Source organism: Boleophthalmus pectinirostris, unplaced genomic scaffold (assembly GCF_026225935.1).
Source record: "Boleophthalmus pectinirostris isolate CB_2022bp ecotype Guang Dong unplaced genomic scaffold, ASM2622593v1 HiC_scaffold_18, whole genome shotgun sequence".
Taxonomy (NCBI): domain Eukaryota; kingdom Metazoa; phylum Chordata; class Actinopteri; order Gobiiformes; family Gobiidae; genus Boleophthalmus; species Boleophthalmus pectinirostris.
The window spans coordinates 32,903,376-32,928,402 of record NW_026571133.1 but is presented as its reverse complement, the minus strand read 5'-3'; the positions used below and the strand labels follow the sequence as shown (position 1 = coordinate 32,928,402).

Genomic DNA, 25,027 nt, shown 5'->3' with positions numbered 1-25,027 from the left:
TAACTTGAAAACTACACTTCATGACATCACCAGATGGAGCAGAGCATTTTGAGCTTTGGAGAGGTAGACAGATTAATAATAAAAAAGGTGAAACAAGGTGAAACAAAACAACTCCAGGTATGTTTTAATGAGGTAACAACATTCTAACATAACTCAAAACTCACAAGAGTCAATTTTGTGTAATATAGAACCTTTAAAAAACTGCCAATACATACAATTATCGGTTTTCTTTTGTTTTGAAATGTGAAAATGGACTGGACTAAATATTAGAGGACTACTGTGAGATTTGGATACAACAAAGTGTGGCATGTACCTGCTCCCCTCTGTAGATGACATACTCCGCGTAGGCCAGCCCGTTGACACTGGGGCGACCGATGACCGAGTGGTGACCTGGAGGAGCGTGGGCCATTTTCATCGCACTGAACTGAAGGAAGGACTTACCCAATGTCACTCTGCAGAACAGCATTTGTCTGAAACGCAAGAGAAAATTAAGAGGAGGAAGTTGTGCCTAGTTAGTTTAGAAAATAAAGCAAATACAACACAGCTGATTTTGTTGGGAAAATACATTTGAAGATGTTAGATGGGCCTCTAGTCTTTTATCTTGTAAGTCAATTGTACAATGAATCCTTAAGTTTTTATTTTTGGATTTATTGTGACAGTTGTGATAAATGACAATAGTTGATAAACACTGCAAAAATAAGTAAATTTCCCAGGAAAATTTTGTAAAATGTAAATACAATCTATTAATAAAAAAACAAAACAAAACTGAATTTATTTTATTTTTGAAACCTCTTAGGGTCATCTAGAGAGTTTTTCACCATTCCTTAATATTTTAAATATGTTTATTATATTAACTGTTGACTATCCCCAAAGCCTTACCTATGGCACACGTAGCAGGAGCGGTCTTTGTGGGTCGGACATCCTGTGCCTCCACCAATCCCGTACACATACTGGTTACTTTTGGAGGAGTTCTCGGCAAAGTAGATTCCTGCCCCAAACATGCCCCCGATGTAGGCATGACGCTCATCGAAGCCTTTGTGGATGATAGCATTAATGAACGGAGACCCTGGAAGGAGATGCAGAGAAAGGATGAATTTCGAGATAAGAAAACAAAGAGTTTGAGTAACATTGTTCTTGGAAAATAAAGAGATGACAGATTGTTGGAGCTGAATAAATAATGCTAAATAATGCTATTATTTTGGCTTGGAATACTGTTCTGCCGTTTTAAATCTAGATTTGAGTGACTGTATCCAGCATGCACAATTATCGAAAAAAAAAAAAAAAAAGTTCCCATTGCAAAATACCGTGGTAAATTTTTTTGTTTTTGTCACACATATCATTTTCCTCCTGTTTCTGATGAGTGTCCAGCAGTGCTTTGACACAATAGCTAGCACCCCATTCAAGACTTCCACTGCAAACATCACCTTTGATGATTTGGTGACAGGTTAAAAGTAAACCACAGTACGATGCCATAGTTATGGAGTGCCACTAAGTGTGTCTGAAGTATGAACAATTGTTCATATGACACATTTCAGGCAATTTTTCACTCAGCAAATATTTGATTAGTACAAACATGGCATTTAATGCTGAATTGTTGACACACTGTCAGCAAACTAATGACTCAGGGCTATTAATCACCTTTTTGCAATAAAAAGTTGAATAATTAGATTTGGGAGCCACTCAAGTTCAATGACAGCAAATCTAAAATGACAGGATTTATTGTTGAATTCTCAGCATTATTCCATCCAAACATTTATACTGCATCTTTCAGTGGCTGTGTTTACCTGCACATTGCACAACAAAAATCTAATTATCATCTGATTTCTGAAGTTATCAGATTATTGAGATTTCATGTAAACAGTAACATGATGTGAGTAATTGGATTTCTCTTTGATTGTTCACAGGATTAGACACTGAAAATATGCAATAAAGGCAAACTATGGGGCAAAGACAAAAATTAAACTGAAAATATTTAAAGGTTGATGGTTTTAAAAATCATTGTTTTTATCCATATAGCAAAAATACAATGATAATCAGAAAGGTGATTTTGATTGTCAGATTTAATTTCATGCAAAAAAAAAAGTGTTAATAATGGACCATGAGTCTGGAATAAAGTTGATCGCATTGAAAATTTACCGTGAAACAGCATGCGCTCGTTGTGATGGTTGTGGTTTTCGTCTGCGATCTCTTTTTGTCTGTGCGTGTATCTTTCCCGTAACTTCTTATTCACCACTTTCTGAATCTGGAAAATAGAGGAAGAGTATTTATGGAACTTATTGATTTTTAACATTCAGAAAGATGATGCTGAGCTTATGAAAGACCACACAGCTCTAAAGTCCTTAGATGATTTATGAGAGGGCTAACCTTAATGATATTGTACCGACTGAAGACTCCGCCCGCGTTGCCTCCATCTCGGTGCTCTCTGATAGTGCTCTGGAGCTGTTGGGTAAAACAAGATGAGAGGTGAAATTAATATGTGCAGCGAAAACATTTTGATCAATTGCAACTACATCTGTAAATAATCTAAATAACAAGAGACTAAAATTAATATCTCAATATCTGCAATGCATCAGGACTGTGCTAAAATGTGCAAATATTTTGGTTCAAGTATCAAACAAAAGTGAATGGACCATAACATTTACAAAAATAGGGCAGAAATATCACTTTACACTTGTTTAGAAGATTACACTTTTGCCTTTTGAGGTTATTTTCCAAATGTGGGGATATTACACTTGCAGTATTAACTGCTAACACATTACCTATTTACGTAGATCATCATGTTACCTTTTGCTGTTTTGAAAATTCTGTATTCTTGAAAACAACACATTAACATGTTTAAGAAGTTTCATTTTCATTTTTATGAAAAATGAACCCCAAATGCATCAGTGTGCATTTTGCTAATAAATCTACTGCATGTTACATTGGGGTGATGTAGGTGGAGCCTAGTAGAATACTCAAATATGCATGACAAATAAAACTTCTATAGGCTCAGTATGTTTTTGATGAAGAAACAGTGTTATAACATGGCAGAAAGCTCCAAAGTTTATTTTGCATAATACCCTTCTTTAAACGTTTTAAGAAAAGGCAATATAATATTCAAGTTTTGCATACCTCCAAAACCACAATAGCGATATCATACATTTCTAGACTTTTTTGATACACCAATGAGGAGAAAGCAAAGGAAATCTTGATGAATTGTTGATCTATATGGAAATTGTCCAAGCTATGAGACTAAGAGCAGGATTTCTGAGGTAAAGTGGTCTTGTAGATATCAGAGAAAAGAGGAGAATAGAAGCTGATTGAAACTGATTGGGGCTCTCAGCCTTGGTCTGCACAAAACCTCATCTAAATGCACAACACATCAGATGACTTCTCTAGGATTCAGCTTTGATTTGATTGAGGTTACTGTAAGGTTACTGGTGATGACTTTAAAGGTGCACTGTGTCACATTTCTTTACCCCTTGAACATGTTATTGGCCTAGAATCGTCCACTGTAAGCTATAAAAATATCTATCCTCATCAAATAAAAGCTTATTTATTTTATGTTAAATGGTAAAAGTGTATAAAGACATTTTTCCATAAAATTATAAAAATGCAATTATAAATATGCTCTAATCTTATACGGCATATTTTTCAGAATCAATTCAATCTATGAAGATTCTGAAAAAGCTACATGCCACGGGGGATACTAAAAACTCCCAAGAAATGTAGTACAAAAGAAGTGCAATTTCCTGCATTTTAGTGGTTTCAGGGGAGGTTTTCCAAAATCTCATGCTCATTTTTACTGTGATGACAGAAATAGTCTCTATTACTTCAATAAAATAATACAGCAACGCAAAGGAGGAAGAGATTTTTCAGGACTTTTGGCCGTTTTTCTAATTCAAGCCAATTATTTTCCAGAATTTCCAGGATTTGTAGGAACCCTGGTTTTCAAAATTTGCACTGACCCTATCAAATAAACAAAATCAACCTGTAACTGTACCACTGAATACAATATGACCAACTAACACTAGAACTCTTATATCCCTTCAGAGGCTTGAGTAATAACATGCACATGAGTTCTATGAGGTTTCTCAGACTCTTTTCATTTCTACATTACATCAGCTATAATTAAAACCAAAAAAGTAGTACACTAGTGGTAGTTTCAAATATTATCTACAGACAGAACGCGTCAGTCATTTCCAGTTTCATTAAAAATTAAAGCAAAGAAACGAGCGTTAAATTTGTGTTGAGCCTGACAGTGCTCATTAATTTTAAAGACATTCACATTGATAACTGCTGTCGTCTCCAATTACCCCTTTCATTTACAAGAGCGGCATAGGCAGGGCTGCGCTCACACTCTTGCCGATATGGAACAAGATTGGAGGGTGATAGGACTAATTATTTGGCATTGAGTATCGATAATAAAAAGCTGTGTTGTACAATATGTGTTTGAAAAGCAGAAATTAGGATAGATTAGCTGAAATAGAACATGTACCTCCTCCTCCACCGACTGGAACTCCTTGTCGTCCGGCGAGAGGTCAATGAGGACTGTGCCCTGGCTCGAACAGTGGAATGTCAGGTATGGGTTGGCACCTGCAGCACAGCAATATTGGCAAAAATAAATCAGAGTGTGTGAATTCTGGGTGTCTGACACGCTTGTTGTTAGGTTTACCACGAATGACAAACTCCAGTCTCATCTCTAAATGTTGTTGTTATAAACTCACTGCAATGACTCTGTGAAAAGTGAAAACTAACTTTGAAATGACAAGGCCATTTGAAATGTAGTTTTAAGTAGTTAAAATGATTTAAGAATCATTTTGAACCCAATTTCATTTGCATATGGCTTTTAAAGAAATAAAAAATCTATTGAATTTAATGTCCTTAGCTTTTCTTAAACATTTCCAGACCATTGGGAACCCCTTTAAATCATAACAAATTATGTGATTATCTTCACTTAATATTTGAGTATTTAAAATAATAACAAAAGAACAGCGGTGAAGTGCTAAATTTTGAGTTTGTATTTCCAAATCTCCATATGAGCCCATGTTCCAGTGAGTGCACTACTGTGTGCTGGACTGACCTTGCTGGCCTCCCAGAAGCCTCTCGATGCCCTTGATGAGTTTGTGTCTGTGGCCGTAAGCGTTGATGCCAATCTCTTTGAGCTCCTCATGACCCATGTCGGCCAGAACGTCCAGTGAAATCTGCCCACATGCAAGAAATATATTAACATAAAAATAATGAATGTAAAAATACACAGTCCTGCTGGCTATGTCAAATATGTACAATAGTGATCAATAAACATAGCAAGAGGTCACAACTATGGTCAGCACTATAAATTTAAAATATTCCTGTTAGGGCAGGGTGAATATAATTAACAATATACCAAAGACTTTATAATATTGTTTTTAACACTGAGTAGATATGATCTATATTTGAACTGCAATGAATATCTTTGTTGTAATTTTATTGTTTCTGTAATTTTATGTATGACACTAAACCTGTAAAGGCCTTCATCAGTCATGGTTGTTTTTAAAGTGTACTATATAAATAAATGTTATTGATTGCTACTAACTTGTTTCAGGCTACTTAAGTTCTAGCTATAAGCTCTTATCTCTTTCATTATGAGTTTTTAGCATCGGTAGAGCCTCCGCAGTCAGTGTTTAAGTCGTTCTGGGCTTTAGTGGTACCAATTAGCAATGAACTGTCTGTCTCACCTCGCAAGTGAGGGGAAAATCAGATGCAGTCTCATATCATCCCCATATACACTAGCAGTCAAAAGTCTGGACACACCTTGTTTTTTTTTTTTGTTTTTTTTTTGTTTAGAACTTTCTACATTTTAGATACAAACTGAAGACATCAAGTATGTGGTGCGAGAGATTTATTTATGTCACAAAGAAAAAAAAAACAAAAAAAAAAACATTTAAATAGCTAAACTTTGTTTTAACATTTTATATTCAAATTCCTCTAAGTAAGTTTGCTTTGTTGACAGAACTGCAAACCCTTGGCCATCTGTCACTGAGCCTCATGATGAACTCTCCTGAAATGGTTTTCACTTCAAAGGTGTGCCTTGTCACGGTCAAGGAGTGCCAAGAGTGTAAAGCAGTGATCAAAGCAAAGAGTGGCTATTTTTCAAAAATCTAAAATGTTTTGGGTTATTTTGAATTTGTCTTGTTTATTTCATTCTATATATGTTCATTCATAGTTTTGGTGCTTTCAATGAAAATATAATCTAAATAATTGTGAAAAGGAAGAAAAAAACATAAATGAAGAAATGTGTCTTAATTTTGGACGGGGAGTGTATATCACAGTATATCACCAAAGATACGATATGACCCAGTCCTAATTCCAGTAATTGATCCAATAGACATGGGACTGCATCATGTTGAGTTGGTGAGCTTCATCAGTACAGTGCACAGGGTTTTATTTTATTTCTCCTTTTACTTTGTGCCAAAACTTGTTTTTCTGTTCCGTCCATCCGTTTTGATATTATGATGCCAGATGCCTTAGCGAGCCAGTTTGAAGACATGTACTTATAAAAATATCCCCTTAATTTCAGAAATGTGTCCCACTTTGCTCTAGGTTCTAATAATCTAAAATGCAACTTTTACTGTTGATGAGTCACCACCATAAGCTTATATTGAGTGGGCTCTGTTTATCCCCACCAGTCCTGCTATCAATGATTAAAGTTTGGAAGAGAAAGTGAGATGTCATTAGCAATTACGGTCTACATTCTTCACCCTACAATAACAAGTTTGTTATCATAGCCTTGAACCCGCTAACTTTCAAATTTTGTATCTTTTCCAAGAACTCAATCTTCTTTTCAAACTCTGCCTGCTCTTCACTCTTTAATTTGCTCTCCATTATAGTCAACTTCCAGGGTTCCATTTGCACAAACGAAGAACTCAGAAATTAACAGCGTGTGAAGCACAAACACATTAAAACAGATGTGGCCGCAGCTCATCTAACGTTCTATATTTGTACTTATTTTCCACCTCCTGCTGTGCTGAGGAAAATAAGAGGAAACAGCATATAACTAACACCATGTACGGGTTGTTTACCTGCTCTCTTTGGAAAATGTCCCGAAGATGCTCAAGTCCTAAACTCTTCAGGAACTGGTTTATGGTCATGTCGAGCAGTGCTGTAGATAAAGAAACAAGAAACAAACAAAAATAAATGAATCCGAAAAAAAAAATATAAGATTCAAGGATATTCGTAAGCATTTATGTCTATGGTTAAAGTTGAGCGAAACCAATGGAGTGACATTAGCAGCAGAACATGAAGCACTTGTATTTATTGTAGGGTTGTCAGTATCGAAAATCTGATGCTTATTGATACTAAAACTAGTACTGAAACTAGAAATAATTTGAGCAGGTATCAATACTAAAAAAGTTACATTCACAGGACGGAAATGAACCTTTCCTTAGTAGCTTTAGAACGATCGTAAAGTATAAGATCACATAGATTAGTATACACCAATGAACCACTATGGAACCTACCTGGACCACTGAGGGATTACACAGATGTAAGACCATATGGTAATATAAAAGAAAGTACTGCATTCTATTTTCTAAGAAAGAGTGTTTTTTATTATCATCAGGGTATTGGAATCTGTATGGAGTATAAAGTCTATTTAGTCCATTTATTTCTGGCATTGTGACACTAACACTAAAACATTAGCAATAAAATCATCTCATTTGCACCATCTGGTTAGTTCTACAACATTAGGTGCACTATGTAACTTTATTGGGGGGTCTGGCACCTACTTGTCTTATAAATATGTTATTGCTTTTCCAATAATGTTCCACAGCATAGCCTAAACTGCTATAGCTTGCATTTTTTTTATTATCTGTATTTTTATTCCTACAGAAATTCCTTGAAAAACATGCATTCAAACTGAGTGGGCTTGCCTCTTCACAGATCTGAACTATAATTTGGCTAGTGGTGTCACCTGCCTGTCTCCATAGAGATGAAAAATTGTAATGACATACTGTGGAGGATTTCAGGAAAGGGATTAGTATCTCCTATGAGGCCTAACCCAGAAATGTTACAGAATGCACCTTTAAGTCTGATAAGAATAAAAATGTGGTGTGACTTTACTTTCTCCTTCCTTCCTGTCTGATCCCGATGCCCCGTCTCCTGTCCCTGTGGCACCACCCACTGTGATGTCACTGAGGGGCACGCTCAGGTTGTCTATACTGCTGGCTGCGGACAGACAGGACGGGGATGGGGATGGAGAGATGACCACGCCGCCTGCAGCACCAGTGCTCACTACACTGGCACTCACCTAAAGAAAACAACAAAAACGTGTTAATTAGATGTACTTACTACTTACAGTTTTAAAAGTATAATTATTTAAATTAAGATAATGTCCAAACACACCACAGTGGCTTGTGGTTTCAGACAGCTGGGCAGGGCATCTGGAGGCATAGCATCGATCAGCAAGGCTCTGATGTCATCCGCCTGCGGTGAAAGGAACAGAGATTGTGATTGGAAATGTGTCAAAACTATTTGCACATTTCAGATCCCATGACAGCCAGCATGCAAGATATAACTTGAACACACATGTACTCACTGCAATTTCTGTAAATGTGATATAAACAAAAATAATCATCATATTATCTAACTGTTAAGTGCATACTAAAAGAGCACTTGGTGTGTTTTAATCAAATAAGGCAAAAAGAGTATTACAAAATATTACTTGTTGCCTACTAAATAAAGTTTAAATAACACTAAATATCATATCTGGTCAATAACGATTAAAAAACAATATTTTTTTACAGCCAAAGAAAAGTTAGGGCCTGTAATAATATATCAAGATTTCTTTTTTGAACTTAAGTTTTTAACACTTACTTAAAAGTAAAGTTGAATGTATTACATAGAGTGACTTTGATATTAGATCTTAAAAAAAATAAAAAATAAAAATCTGTTACCGTTGCCAGGTCCAGCGGCGTCTGTCCTTCCTGGTTCTTCATGGTGGGGTCTGCTCCGTGGGCCAATAGGAGGGCACAGAGCTGAGTCCTGCCCTTCTGCGCCGCCTCGTGCAGTGGAGTGAATGCCCACTTGTCTGTGGCATTGACGCACGTGTTGTACTTGATCAGCAGGGCGGCGATATCTACGTGCTAGACAGACGACATAAGAAGAAGAAGAGGAGGTAAGCGTGTACAGCGGGGGAGATCTGATGAGTGTGAAGCGTGCTGCATAAATGTGTGATCAAGAATTTCAAACAAGCCAAGTTTTGTTCAAGATAATACAAAAGTAAGACCCCAGAAAGATGGAACATGATGAGCAAAATGTATCACTATCATACATTAGATACAAGTTATTTTTTGTCCCCCAAGTTTAACTTTAAAGTGCACTGCGTAACTTTTCTGGTAAAGGGTCTGCCACCTGTGCCATTCCAAGGTGTTTTTTCCTAGAATGTTCTTTAGTATGGCATTTAATTTAACTATCTCCATGGAGTCAAGCCAGCCACATCACCAGACCAAGTTGCAGGTCAGATCTGTGGAGAGGTGGGCCCACTAACAGTTATAATGCATGTTTTTACTGTAGTTTTGAGAAATAAAACCCTTCTGTAACTGAATAAATACAAAATATATTTGTTTATGCTATACTATGGAACACTAAAAAAGTTACACAGTGAACACTGAAGTTTAAAAGGTGCAGTATGTAAGGTCTCTTGTGAGTGATCCACCACCTGCTTCTCTCCATAGAGATGTTATTGCTTTGTCTATAATGTCCCACACTATAGCCAGTTTTATAGCTCAAAAACACCTGGTAGGGATGTAACAATATTAGATTTTAGAGTAACAATTATTGTGTGAAGAAACAAAGATTTTACGATGACGTTTACGGGTCCCAACAACAGTGAAGTCCTTAATTTACTTGCGTTCACATTGTCAGATAAGTTCAGCATCCCACTAGTTTCTGACCAGTGCAACTTTCTCAATGATAAATTAAAGTCACATAAACAACCATATTTTGCTTTTGTTTTTATGTTGAATAGAATGATTCTTTGCATATTAACAATGGGACCTAAAAGACACTCTTGTGATAACTAAACATTCAAAATAATTTATTTGCTCACTAAAATTTAAGAACATGCTTATCTTACTACACAATGAATGTTAAGTTACAAAGCGACAGAATACAAAAATTTCATACAAAGGAAAAAAAAAGTGATATTCAAGTTGTTTTTGGATGTTAAATCAAAATAAAAAAAGACAAAATACAAGAGAAGAGACAAAGAGTTTTCCCCTTTTGTTGCACGCTCCTTCTTCTATTCTTTCTGATTGTTCCTGTCTGTCTCTTGTCTCTATGTCAAATTCAATGTTGCTCGGATCAGAGGAGCAGCAGGAGATGCTTAAATGTGTATATGCGTGTTTGTCTCACGGACACAAAGCTCATCAACTTTTCATTCCGACATGTGTTCCACCACTATTCTACTGCAGAAGAACACTGCCAAGCTATACAGGCGGAAAGGAACTATATAGACAACACACTGATTCCATTTTTGAGGAAGGAGCCAGCAGATGTGGGGCAATGGGCGTTTGATTAATGTTTTATACTTCAGCTCTTCTTTAATGATTAATACTTTTACTCATAACTATTCTCAATGATAGTTTGTGACACAGAGACATAGACTATAGATAAACTTGCAATTTGCTATGCCATGTCCACGAGAAAGACTTCAGATTTGGAACCGAATTATGTCTCATCACATTGGAATGTCATTAGCTTCAAAACACCTGCCTTAAAGCAGACTTATTATGCAAAATGTTTTCAGATCTTTTAACCACGTTATAGCTGGTTTTCCTTCTCATTTGCCCCCTCGAAGTTGAATTTGGAGTGATTCATATTTGAGCAATCATCACTTGTCAAGACGCCATATTACCTATCAGGCCCTGTTTTCACAGCCACAGGCATACACCCACTGCTCTGTATTTTTCTTAATCTGTAATTCGTTCTTCAGTTTTATCTTCTTAAACCATAGGATTCAGCAGCATCGCATATCGTGGCTCGCTAGCATGATCAGCAGCTATCCACAGGAGGGGCTGACAACTTCCCAGCTCTTTGTTGTGATGATGTTTACTTATTTCCTTTAGATCAATTATTATTATTTCCTTTAGATCAATAGTGTGATTTAAAATGTGCACAATGATCCACAGGTGTCGTAGACAATAACTATCTAACAGGCCAAAGCACAAAATGTATTTAAGTGAATTATGGGTTCTGTCCATATCTAAAATGATTCCTACTGATATATTGATATTAGAAAACAATCAAAATAGGTCCTTCACGTTGGCCTAAAATCATTGCGAGAGCTTACTGGGCATTAGCTGTGCTCGTTTCTAAAAATAAAACCTTCTTTGGGATTTAATCGCTATATAAGTGTCTACTAACCCATCTCCAATTGCTAGTTTATATGTAAATGACTTGGGTAATAGTATGTACCAGTACGAGTAGTACTAAATAGTCATGATTCTCCTTTTGGATCTTTTTACTAAACCTGTTTGTCTCCATGGAAATATTTCTTTGGCTATAATATTCCACAGTATGGCATAAAATGTATATATTTCCATGGAGAATGTATAGTTTTAACTTTCTATTTCCATGGAACCATGTAGGTGATGTGCCACCTCCAGAACACAGTGTTGCTTTGATCGTTTATCATTGTCGTCTAACGTACACTATCCAATAATCGATCTTGTATTTATTTTAAGTTATTTAAAGGGCTTATATTACTCTATTTTCTGATCCATGTTGCATAGCCGCAGTTGTGTTTTGTTTCATTCACACATGTTTAACACACAATATTTATGTATGTATGTATGTAGGCTGTGTTCTTCTCTCATACAGAAAACACTCTGTTCTACATTGTGATGTCATGTGGTAACATAGGAAATGCTCCACTGTGATACTTTCATTCCTAGAATTGCCAATCAATACTGAAATAAATGTAAAAGGTGGTTGTTAACTTAAAAACCACTATTACACTGCTACACGATTACATTATATAATATATATATATATATATATATATATATATATATATATATATATATATATATATATATATATATATATATATATATATATATATATATGGTTTAAAGCTCTCAAGGGTCAATTTTACATAATATAGTAAACAAGAAGTAAACAAAACAATCAAGAGCCAACACTTCTGAAAATTACCCAAAATGAATCGATTCCCCCTGGTTAAATTGAAGTAAGTCTTACCCCATAGGACGCAGCATTGTGCAGTGGGATGAGACCTCCTTTGTCCTGGGCATTCACATCCGCTCCATGCTCCAACAAATATTCCGCCACCTCGAGGTTGTTATATCCGGCTGGAGCAGCAGGGAGGTAGTACATGCAGACAAGAGATGAAAACAAGAAGACAAGAAAGCAGAGGTAGAATTAGACGGCGAAAATAAAATAAAAAAAGAGGACGTGTCAGCCTATATCCGCATGACAGCCTGTAATCATTTTCCCTTTTACAGATTTCTGCGGAGGGAGTGTGGGAGTCTAAGTGGTTCAATAGGGGAAAAAAATATCGCAATGATGTTCAAAGTGCTTTTCTAAAACTATCTTATTTTAAAAAGTGCTAGATGGCATAAATTATTTTCCAATTAAGGTTGAGTTTGTCATTGCAAGCACTGTTTCTGGACATGAGGTTTTATGCAATTATGGAAAATGGCAAACATGTTGGCAAGGGATTTTAATTCAATTAGTAAAATTGGCGAGTCATGGCAAAATTTGAAAGATACATTTTTTAAAACAGAGAGGTCCAGAGAGGTTTCTTTAATTGGGTAATTGTCAGCATGTAGTTTGGAGAGGTAGGTAGTGGAGAGGAGTCGTGTTATGCAAAGCCACAAATTGGACCAGTGAGTGTACTAGTTAACAACAAGATATTTTAGTAGTATTAAAGAAGTTTATTATGCAATACAGCTGAATGATTTGGGAAAAATATCTAATTGCCATTTTTCTGACAATAAGTGTAATAGGATTTGGTTCAAATATCGAAGCCAAGAGAATTTAGCCTGGTTCATCAGCCAGGTTTACTTCATTTTGCTTCACTTTGTACAAACTGTCTGACCTCGCAGCCTTAGATTTCGTTTGCTCGACGGTAGGCAGGTACTTTTTATCATTTAACCAATCACTGCTATTTGGTCGTGGCATATGTAATGCGCCGCTAACGGGGCTAACTGGTAAATTAAGCTTTTCCCAAACCCCGTAGGAAGAATAACGTCTTTCCCCTTGATGAAATACACCAAATATTCTCTTTATTCCGGCTTTAAATCCTCGATCTTGGGAATCATTGAAAACACTGAAAATATCTCTCTTCGCTGATTGGCTGGTGCCCGAACTTGCACTTCTGGGGTTTTTGCGAATCATCTATTGTATTTTGATTCCTGACCTAGCTGCTGGAGAGAAATAAAACTGAACGGAGGCACTAGGTGGCGCCAGCCTGGCTAAGGAGAACTGACCAAAACAGACTAATTCAAGAATCACATTTCAGAACATATACAGATCTAAACTACAGAGTTAGCAGTTTTTAATGCAGAAAAAAAATTATATTTTGTTGTTTGTGGAGAAAATTATGGTGCTTTAAATATTGCAGTCTTTGGGATTTATTAATTGCATCCATCCAAATTTTGTTTTTGATACAAATGCAATTAATCTTGCAGCCCTATTACACAAATTAATGTAAGCAGTATGAAACCAAACAGACAATGTAACGTAGTCATTTGAAAACAAAACATGCAATATCATCTACTTTGAATGCTGCAATATTGACTGCCTATAAGACAGTTAATTGTTATTTAAGTGTCTACTAAACAAATTTATTTAGATTCACTGCCCTGACTCAACAATTATTTTGATGAACCGCCACGGATTTCCAGCTGACAAGGCTTTAATTATAGTTTTTAAATGTAAAATATATTGGGGAAATAGAGGCCATTTGAAGCAGATTTAAATAGACAGTTAGTGCGTAAATTAGGTTCATTAAATGTCGAAAGCATAAAATTACTTCTATAAGGCTCATCGGCACATTTTTCCCCATCTCTGTGGCATTTGTAGTGAGAACAGACAGCAATGAGAATAGACTAATGAATATATGTATTTTTATTGTTATTATTAGTCTTAAAATGTGACAGAACTGGTTTGTTTTAAACCATTTGCAGTGGTTCAAAGTTACTCCTCATTTACCTTTTGCATTCCAAACATCCTAATTAACATCCTAAGGGTGTAACGATATCCAAGTCTCATGATACGATATTGTCATGGTATGAACCTCACGGTACGATATTTATTGCGATATTGTGGGAAAGCTTATGATATGGTGGTAAGGCTCATGATTAGGGATGTAACGATATCCAAATCTCTCTGTACGATATTTTCACGATATACATCTCATGGTACGATATTTATTGTGATATTTTGTGGAGACTAACAAAACTGTTAATATGCTCATTTTTCTTCTTAAAATGAATTGACAATACTAAGACTCAAAAGTGCTTAGAACTCTTATTTCTTCTTATAGTCTGCACTGAAAAGGATCATGGTCTATGTAGTTCCCTCTGTCTTTTTTAGTTATTGCTGCACCATAACTCTTAATTTAAGCAAAGACACTTGTAATTCGATATATTGTGATGGCACATGATGTTATTGTGAGAACTTTGACGGTACAATATCACGGTTATTGTTACATGTCGCACAATAAAAATGCTTTATATTAGATGCAGCCAGTATTTGCTTGATGATGATGATCCAACCACAGTTGCTAATTTGTAGCTGGTGTCTCTCAAATATGGAAGACATCTCCTCCAAAATTCTCCTAACATTCAGAATTGGTTGGTTGATTGGTTAATCCGGCTGTCCATCACGCTCTCTGAAATCAGGGAGACAGCTCCAGATCTATTCGTCTTTGGAAAGTTTTGTCGAAGCATGTGGCTCTGGCTGGCCAGGTAAGGACAGTACACAGGAGTCTCATTTTGACCTCAAAAGCTGCTTATGCAATGTATCTGTACTGGGGCAAGACTAATTTTGCTCAACTACATGAAAAAAAAAACAAAATGGGTATGTCCTCTGTGTATGAATTTAGTTTCCGTTCCAGCCCGTGGTTTCACTTACACAGCCTTGAGGTGTATGTTGTTAAAGATTGTCATCAAGCACAACAGCTTTTGAATCTTATTACCTTAGTGCTGCGAGGTGCACGAGAGCTGTATCTGTACTTGTCTCTACCGCTGATGTTATCATGATTAAACATACTGAGTATACAGAGCTTAGTGCTGTTCTGTTATCCTCTTTTATTATCTGCACTTTTAAGTTTGTGCCTGAGGAAGTCCAAGAAGCCAAGGTCAAGTTAGTGTTAGCTAGTTACTGACACAGCCCTTCTAAGCCAAAAGAGCAGACATTTTGTAAGCAATGAGAACGATCTAATAAGCTGAGTTGAAAAGGCTGTGACAGGTTTCTTATATAGTTGCATGTGACAAAAAAATCGCATAATGTAGTGTGACTATACTCTTATTTTTAGTTTTGCAACCTAAGCAGAAAAAGTGTTGTCTGTGCCTTTTTAGTTTTACTGGCACTGACACGAAGGAGCTTGATTTATGTCTAATAAATACATTGTCTTTTGTTGCAAGTTTTATGCTCCAGTAATAGCCTATTCTTCAAATAAACTTTTTTTCAGAGTAGCACATTGATCCACTCCAACTGCATTATTGTGACGCAGACACAGATCACAAACTGCTGTAATTATTTCCCATTTGGTTGCAAAAGAAAATTGAATTCTATCAAGAAGACGATGTTTTGAAGAGTGAATAATACTTGGTAAATCATTTTTTAACAACACAGAAGTGCCAACTTTGGTGAAACCGTTCCAAATGTAAGAAAAACAACTTTACTAAACTATATCCGGAGTTGGGGGGGTAGGGAACAGACCTCTTTAATGTCTGTAATTTTTATCATGAAATAATTGTGCTATAGAGATTGCATTGTTTTATGCTATTTCTGTATTCTACGCTTTGTGTGTTTCAGGGACTGCAGAAAGAAATTAGCTCCAAGAGTTATAGTCTTGTACAAAGCATCTCTTCATGATTTAATGTTCCTGTAAATGGTCCCTGTTAAAAAAAAAAAAAAAAAAAACTGAACATGTTTTGCCCCTCATCCAAGTAGCCTCCTCAGTTCTGACAGGATTCTGGTGAGTCACTACCTTATATCTGTCTGAAGGTAGTTGCTAATTACAATGGAACTAAGACACCCTATTTGTCTATAGTAAGGAGTACCTGTAATTAGTCCAGTCTAAATAAACAACCCTCCCCTTTATATCGTACCTGCCAGATGTAGTGGAGTGGAGTTGCGTCCCTGTGTGTCCCTGCAGTTAATGTTATCTGGACTGCATAACTTCTGCACTCGGGCCAGGCAGCCTTTCTTTGCAGCGTCCAGCAGGGCGGCGTCACCTCTCAACAGGTCCTGGATGTCTGTGTCCCCGTCTTTTACCAGATCTAAAGGTGTGTTTCCATCACGGTTCTTCTTGGTTGGGTCTGCTCCATGCTGAAACAAGCCAAATTGCCAAATTGTTCAGGTAACCACTGGGAATAATTAGGCTTGATACAATCATACATTAAATCACAGTAAACCTTTCTTAAGGTGCACAATATTGTAAAAAAAAAAAAAAAAAAAAAAGGTGGCCATTGATAGCATTTTAGTAGTTAGTACAAGTATCTATAATGTGTCATAGATGTCCGTGCATGCAATAATGAGTCACAAAAAAAAGTTTCTTGCATATATTGACAGATAAGTCAATACAGTAATTACTAACTGGTAGGGGTGTAACGATATCCAAGTCTCACGATACGATATCGTCACAGTATGAACCGCACAGTACGATATTTATTGCGATATCTTGGGAAAGCTTACGGTATGGTGGAGAGGCTCATGATTAGGGATGTAACAATATCCAAATCTCTCTGTACGATATTTTCACGATATACATCTCACAGTATGATATTTATTGTGATATTTTGTGAAGGTTAACAAAACTGTTAATATGCTACTTTTTCCTCTTACAACACCTTGACAAGACTTAATCCAAAGAACTAAGAATCAAAAGTGCTTAGAACTGTTATTTCTTCTTGTAATCTGCACTGAAATGGAGCAAAGGATCTATGTAGTCCCCTCTGTCTTTTTTTTAGCTATTGATTAAGCAAAGAGACTTGTGATTCAATATATTGTGATGGTCCACGATATTATTGTGAGAACTCTGACGATACGGTATCACGATATTTCAGTTATTGTCACATCCCAATTATATGGCCTAGGTATTATGAAATAAATCTGACTATTAAGATTCTATCTTAAATATATTAAGATAGTAAAATAAGACATCATTATGTAATTTGTTTGACATTACAACAAACAAGTCTGTCACCCTTTGCTGGCACCACTGAGAAGTATTTTGATAGAACAAACTGCCAGCAATGCCAGCCAGCAAGATAGATAGAACAAGTTAATAAACAATGCTGGCATAAAGGTGTATGAACCTTTTTCTATTGTACATGCAAATCAGTGATTGAAAAATGCTTTGACTCATGTATACTTAAGCTATCCCCTTACAAAAACTGGTCAATATTTGTCCATGTATCAAACAGCGGCAGTGAAATATGTGAGGTAGTTTACTTGTTGATTCATGCAAATTACCCAAGCGTTTTGACTCAACAGGGATCTGAATATACCACATCTTTTATACAGCACTGGGCATATGGCATTTAATCTGAACTGCTTTATTTTTGCAGTAAGGACAAAGTACACTGCACCTGCTGTTATCCTAGTTGTTTATATACTGTAGAGTGTCAAACACAAATGCCTAAGTAAGTCCAACCTGCTTTGTGACAAGTGCAGAATACATTGTCCTAAGTGAGTCATGTATTATTTACAGGTTCTCTTCTTGGAATTTGACTTGGTTTCCACAAACAGCACATATACTCAAAATTCACTGCAAGTTTGGTTTAGCTGGTGGACAGAGGTGCATTTCGTTATGATAAATGAAAGGTGGGGTTTAAGGCAGAAATGACACAAGCATTTACGAACAAATATTCCCAAATGTGAAAGTGACATGTGGACGTGACATTCCATTATAGTAGTGTCCTGTGCAATTATTCAAATGCTTAAACAACATAAAAAATCTGTAATTTTTAATTGCTAATGATCATCTTGAATCATTTACTTTGGAGAAATAAATTTGACTAAATATGTTTTAGTCAATAATTAAATGGATGTATTGTTTATGTTCAAGAAATCATACTGAAAGCTGTTCTGAGTTTTTGACAATATAAAATTGAAACAGTGATCGATCAATGAGGAAAAACAAATGTGATCATTTTGTTTTCAAATATATCACCAGGAGCAATAAATTGTAAATTGCCTGGCAAATCCAGAATAATTTCTCTGTATTTTTATACAAATGGATATCAGTCTGATCCTCATGCTCTCCTTCACGTCTCAAGCCTGACCAAACATGATTGTGCAATCAGATTTGCTGTTCTCAGTGAAGCAAATGAAGGAGCTCATTGATCACATATCACTTACAAACACAATGGACTTTCTCTCTTCCTCAGATTAAGTGTTTAGTGCTTTGCTCTTAGATTCTGCAGAAATCCACAATGTTTTTCTGTCCCTTGTGATATTTTTATTTTGCCTCGTAAGCAGCCATAGTTGTTTTGGTACAGGCATACCATGTGTGTCCATGATTGACTAATACACCTTTCAATCACGGCCAGATTCACCAGTGACCAGACTCATATCTCTGTAAAGTATTGAAAAAGTGTGTATTCTGGATCTCAGGTGAGGTTGTAATGTAAAAACAGTGATCGTTCCCAATTGCCAAATATAAACTTTTTTTTATGTTTTCGTTGTCGTTTCCCCTCAAGATGTGTAGACAATACAACCCTTTCAAATTCACAATAGAGTGGGTATATTAATATCTTACTTATTACATTTTACAAAGATTTCTTTTAAAAACACTCTACTCTGTTACACCCCTCTTTGGTTAATGTTATTACTTGCTAATTGTGAGAAATGTTTTTCCAGTGTTGCCTTTAGCCAACCACATCTAACAGAACAAAAAAATCCACTTGAGTTCATTTACAAGCCAGTGCTTAACTCAATTTTCACGTTTACTTTCTGCATATTTAGTTCAAAAATGTTTTCTCTGGAGCCCGGAATTTTACCTCCTTTCTCTGCAAAAAAACATATCTAAAAGCAAAACTGAAAGGCTTAGGCATCTCTTCTTCTTGACAACACAGTGGTAGTACAAAAGATCCTCTAGCAGTGACTTGAATTTAAACTATCCTTACTAAAAGTGCCTCTTTTTCTCTCCGAGTGTTTGAGCGTGTTTTGCACTCGGTGATGACAAGTGACAAGTGCGAGGAGGATGAAGGTAATTCACAGGGGAGAGGGAGACGAGGCAGGCATGAAGAAGAGGAGCTGGAGAGGTGAGGACAGGACAGTAAGCCTAGTGGAAAACATCATGCCCCCTAGAGATGCAAGGGGTGAATAGACATGGTCACAGGTGGACAGTATTTGTACAATGTTGAAAATGAACTTAAAACCAGCAACTGTATCTCAACTGTAACTTTATAATCAAGGATGGTACAAAAATGTCTATAAGGACTTCAGAAGCTTTACATTTTATTCTTATTTTACTATATTGAAGATCAGATGTGGGGTATATATATCGAAATACCAATATATCAAATTATCAGTACCAATGTGAAAGTTGTTTCCATACACAAAATTATCTAAGTAATATTAAAAAAAAATCTGAATGCTTCTCAAAAAGGATATAAAGTGATATTTCTGCACTTTTGTGAGTAAACTGACGTGTTTTAATAAATTTATCTTCATTACTCCATAAAATTGGAGAGTTTCTTTGCCATGAGCAGCATGCTGTGTAAAAAAAAGCCTTTATACGAAAGTAATCTGCAGACTAGGAAGAACAGTAGTGTTACATTGGTAAAGAAAGAAATGATTAGAGTAGACAATAGACAATCATGTTAAAAATTGAAAAAGGAAATGGTGATCTTGTTAATGGCATTCACACTATGCCAGAAATGCATCACCTACTCTCCATTTGAACAACTGATAACAACAACCCAGACTTACGAACATGTAATTTGCTTCAGACTATATAGAGAGTCTATTTTCATGCATTGATTTGAACAACAGGGAAGCTGTTAGGCAATCATACACGTAACAAATGAGTCACAAACCTAATCTAAACCAGACGTCTTACCTACAAAAAGTTAGCTAAATGTTAGCTGATAACAGTAGTAATTTGTTTTCTACATCAGAAATATGTGGCCATTGTGTAGGAATGCAATGAGAAAAGTTCATTCTTAATTAAATGAGTCATGGGGACAGCAATTACATTACAATACAGGTCTGAATGGGTCTTTTATTTAGAAAACTTCCATAAAGAGTTACTGGCTCTACCTAGCATGTTCCACAGTATTGCATTAAAATAATTATCTCCATGGAGACAAGCAGGTGACGTGAGCCCACTCCTAAGAATGCACGCTTTTCAAAGGTAGCAACATGTGCAATTGAATATTAAAAGATAGACAGGTTTACCACCAGAAAAGTTGCACAGTGCATCTTTAAGGTCCAGTCCTATTCATCAAGTTAAAATGCAAGCTTTGGAGTATGGTAAAAATACACTGTAACTTCAGTGCAGTATCTTGGGAACTTTTTCATACCTGAAGTTCTCGCTCCATGCTAAGTGCTAACAAGACACTTTCTCCATTAATTGAGTAGAACATAATTATGCTGTGGCACTTCGTGCTCCGACAAAGACTTATTCTGTGTTTTGTGCATCTGAAAGAGGAAGTTGGAGAATGTCACAGCGGTGGCAGTGACACATTATTCTGAGTACAAACCCAACACAAAAGAGAGACTCTGTAAAAAGGCTTATGTAGAGAGAAACAGATGAACTCTGGGAGAGTTTATCAGGAAAGAAGGAATAGACTCGAGGCCAAGGTTGAACATAATCTTTACACGCTAAGCTCAGCCATTTTACAGCATAATCATCAATATAAAATAATAACAGTGCAGTAGCTTCTCCATAAAGTAGACTACTAATTTCTGTAATATATAAATTAAATTGCAACAAAATGATATAGTAATTATATAACTGTGATCAGCAGATACAAGTTAGTGGGGCAGAGTTTGGTTCAAAATTATAACTGAAGTCGTGCAATCATCAATATAACAAAATATTTGATCTCTTTATTATATCAAGTGTGAAAAGCCTGTTCAGATTTCAAATTAGTGTTGTGACAATGTTTTGCTGGGTTTCAGATAACATCACAACATTCTATAGGACAATTTTAATGAATACAGATGGGGGACAGCAAAAATGAATATTGATGAAATCCAGATTTTTGTTGTTACACAGTGAGTTATGGAGTCTATGCACTAATATAAATGATCAGGTTTAACATTTGTGAATTGACCGTCTGGATATTTCATCGCAACTTGCAATGTTAATAATAGCACCCCATCTGAAAGTATGACACAGTATCACAGTCTAGAATCTGAAAACTACCAATATGTTTTGCTGTGACTCTACAACAACTTTATTTATCCCAAAAGGTCAAATCAGGTTACAACTGTCTGGTCATGTTAACAATAACCATTAATAACATTTGACAATGCCCTAAAACTAGCTCAATATGAAATCTTTGGGATATATTTTTGAATGGAAAGAAAAGTTCTTTCACGAGTTCCAGGACATTTCAAGCCAGGTTGCGTTTTTATTAAAGGGGAAATGAAGGTTCTGCTCTGCGGCTCTGTGACTCTGAACCGCGAAGATCCAAACATGAGCAAATAAAGGCAGCGTGCTCCAGTCAATCGATCATGTGTCTGTGTAAGGAGAGCTGTGCTGGGAGCGGGCATCAGATCACCAAGTCCAGGCCCGAGGGAGTCTCCACCATCCCCCCACTCAAGCCCTGCGCTGACAGTGAGCAATTCTTTTCATCTGTCTCGCTCGACATCGGCGTGTTATGATAGTGCCAAGGATCAATGCCTCTCCCAAACCAGTAGGCGCGGATGAAAAATGGTCGCCACCTGCTCAAAGCCGTGCTCGCTGACAACTTCATCTCCACATGGCTTCCACTTGAGATAATCAGATCCTTTGCAGGCCGGGTGAGGATGCGAACAGCGCCTTGTCATAAATTCGTGTTAAATGGGGAGTTGGGGGGTGGGCAAAACAAACAAAGATGCTACGGCAGATGGTGGCCAACTATCTGTGGGCTGTGGAGTCAATGAGCTGGAGAAGGAATCACCTTGTTCGCCTCCGGAAGAAGCGCTCTGTGCTTAGACTGGCCCCTGGCATCGAGAGCATTAATTATCACATGGTAATGGAGACTACTCTGCAAAGAGCAATAAACGTCAACACTTCAGCGGCTAGTAGTCACACAAAAACTATTACACCGCTACGGGGGAAGTAAAGTTGAGTTATTTTATGTATATCTGTAATTAAAAAGTCCCAGTAGTCTAAATGACACAAAGGTAATTATTTTTTCTATTGTCTGTTTTGTTCAGTTGTTACCATAGCTGATGACCAGTGTCCAGTAAACAATCTGTAGTACCATTTCTCATACAAACTGGCTTTAAGTCCTTATGGTTTGAGAGAGAGGTCAAAAAAATCTACTGAAATGAAATCCATTAGTTCCAATACACTAAACTGCCAAGTCAAGATCCAATAGGTATTTTTTGTTTAAGGAAAATCCCATGTTTCCTATTGTAGTCCTCTCAGGGCGTGTGAACAAGGTCATGTTTTGTCTTTCTATGAGGCAACACACTGAGAGTAGCCTCACCTATGGCAGAGTGGTTTTCAGGCTGCATCAAAACAGATGAAAAAGCTCTGCAAAGAGTTTTGAAATCTGCAGAAACAAAAATTGGCTGCCTGCTGCACTCCCTTATCATCCTGCCTCAGTACAGCTAAAACACTGAAGTTCCACCTCTACAGGCACTACAGGAATGCCAAGACCCACACCACCAGAGTTCTTTATCCTAGATCTAGGACATGGAAAGTGCATGTCTTTTGCTAAACTAATAAGCACTAAACCTTGAAGATAAACATAAATTTGAAAATAATATGTTTGAGCAGGAATGTCTCTGTATTGTCAGTTTTATTAATTGAGATTGTCTCAAAACTTAAAAACTGTCATTTCTAATTCCCTCATTCATTATCTCACCAGTGGGTACTGTCATTTACTGTTTGCTTAGTAGAGATGAGAAGAAATAATACACAAGACTGGGTCCACAAGACAAGACGAGAATTATCATCCTACCTCAGTACAGGTAAAAATTGTGAAGTTTTTAGCTTCTCCTCTACATGCCAACAGCCCCACACTGACAGACTTCTTTATCCTAGAGCTATGACATGGCATGTGCATGTCTTTTGTCTTAAACTAATTATTGTAAATAATTATTATATAGACTTTTTTTCAAGACATGCACTATTAGAATTTTGATAATAAATTTTGTGTGATTTTCCCCCAAAAGAGATTTTTCTTATAGTAGCACCTCTCCTCAACTCCACATGCTTATAAATACACACATCACTTTGACTTTGCGTTCTATGGGGATTCAGCGTGGGAGCCATCAGGCAGTTACACAGCTCCAAGTAATTATCAAAGGAACAGAACATCACCAGTTACAAGTTGTGCTCATCCGTTAGCCGTTCTGTCACAGCTTCTTTCTGCTTCACTTGGCTGAAGAAGTTCCAAACAAGTCCCTGATTGCAGAAGGGAACCACCTCATCTCTCACTTCAAACGTAAGAACCTTTAATCAGCGCATCATTTCCAGCAGACTGCCCCTTTGCGTTTGGAGTTCACATGTGTTCCTGCTCCTACTCCCAGTGGAGCTCTATACGCCACATTTATTCAGACCAAAACACAGCAATTCCCCAGTGCTGTCACCTCCTCTGTCCTCCTCTGTCCGCTCCCCTCCTCTCAGCTGTCAGCCAACTGCACTGCTACAACAGACACATGCAGCCAAGGAATTCTAATTATTGGCCTATGGTTAGCACTTGGAAATATTGCATTGTTAGAGTGAGTAGCCATGTGTTAATGTATGTAAAGACCCAGAAGACCACCTGATCACCGTTAGATTCAAAGGTAGTTTTGTAAAATATTTAAACTAGGGATATATATACACATGGCTGTAATCAATCTTTACATAATCAGATGATTTTCAGAGTGATTTTCTGCTGTACTTGCCTTATACCAGGGGTCTCCAACCTTTTTCTCCTTCTGTGAGCTACTTTTTATAAAACGAAAATCCCAGAGAGCTTCTCATTTTTGGGGTCACCAGAAATTTTGTAAATATAAGCAAAACAGTGAGCCAAAGATGAGGTAGAGTTAGATGTCTATGAAACATAACCAATTATCCAATTATAAGTGCACAAAATTAGGCATTAAAAATAAACATTTACAAAGGAAATAGGAATTTAATCAATCAAATCTGAGTTATTCAGCCCAATATATATAATTCAGAAATCCCTTGGCGAGCTACTTGGAAGGAGGTGGAGAGCAACTGGTAGCTCCAGAGCTGCAGGTTGGAGACTCCTGACTTATACAGTCAGTGATTCAAAGTTATTCCTCACAAACCATAACACTGTTCAAAAATGCTCAGAGTGAAAAAATGTACAAAAATGTAATTAGACCAATTTAAAAATATAGTATAAAATATGTGTCTGGTACTCTCAATCACTGCGTTCCCACTGCTTTTTCATTGTCCAGTGATGCTATTTCAATACGCAGTTTAAAAAAATATGTATCAAGCCCTGAGCCAAATAACTACCATAGGCTCTCTCTCACTCCTACCACTGTTTTTCATGTACTGTTTGATTTACCATCTTGTAAAAGGCACACTTGTTTATAGGCCTACTCCAGACTTCATCATAAACATAACAACAAGAGAATGTGTGATGTTGCGCCCCTCAGGACAAACTGTCTTTGCTCTTAGTGCTTGGTT

The 25,027-nt window shown here is 36.7% G+C and overlaps 1 protein-coding gene across 1 annotated transcript in view; it reads right to left on the bottom strand.

Moving 5' to 3' along the window:
* LOC110166351 (poly [ADP-ribose] polymerase tankyrase-1-like) overlaps nucleotides 1-25,027 on the bottom strand; it is a 113,992-nt gene that overhangs the window by 2,523 nt on the left and 86,442 nt on the right. The window contains exons 17-28 of the mRNA XM_055153653.1: nucleotides 16,320-16,539; nucleotides 12,220-12,329; nucleotides 8,913-9,101; nucleotides 8,362-8,442; nucleotides 8,080-8,266; nucleotides 7,041-7,120; nucleotides 5,063-5,183; nucleotides 4,478-4,575; nucleotides 2,365-2,439; nucleotides 2,137-2,242; nucleotides 880-1,066; nucleotides 314-470 (exon numbers count right to left, since the gene is read on the bottom strand). Of these exons, the coding sequence (XP_055009628.1) occupies nucleotides 314-470; nucleotides 880-1,066; nucleotides 2,137-2,242; nucleotides 2,365-2,439; nucleotides 4,478-4,575; nucleotides 5,063-5,183; nucleotides 7,041-7,120; nucleotides 8,080-8,266; nucleotides 8,362-8,442; nucleotides 8,913-9,101; nucleotides 12,220-12,329; nucleotides 16,320-16,539 (1,611 nt within the window). The remainder of the gene's footprint in view (nucleotides 1-313; nucleotides 471-879; nucleotides 1,067-2,136; nucleotides 2,243-2,364; nucleotides 2,440-4,477; nucleotides 4,576-5,062; nucleotides 5,184-7,040; nucleotides 7,121-8,079; nucleotides 8,267-8,361; nucleotides 8,443-8,912; nucleotides 9,102-12,219; nucleotides 12,330-16,319; nucleotides 16,540-25,027) is intronic.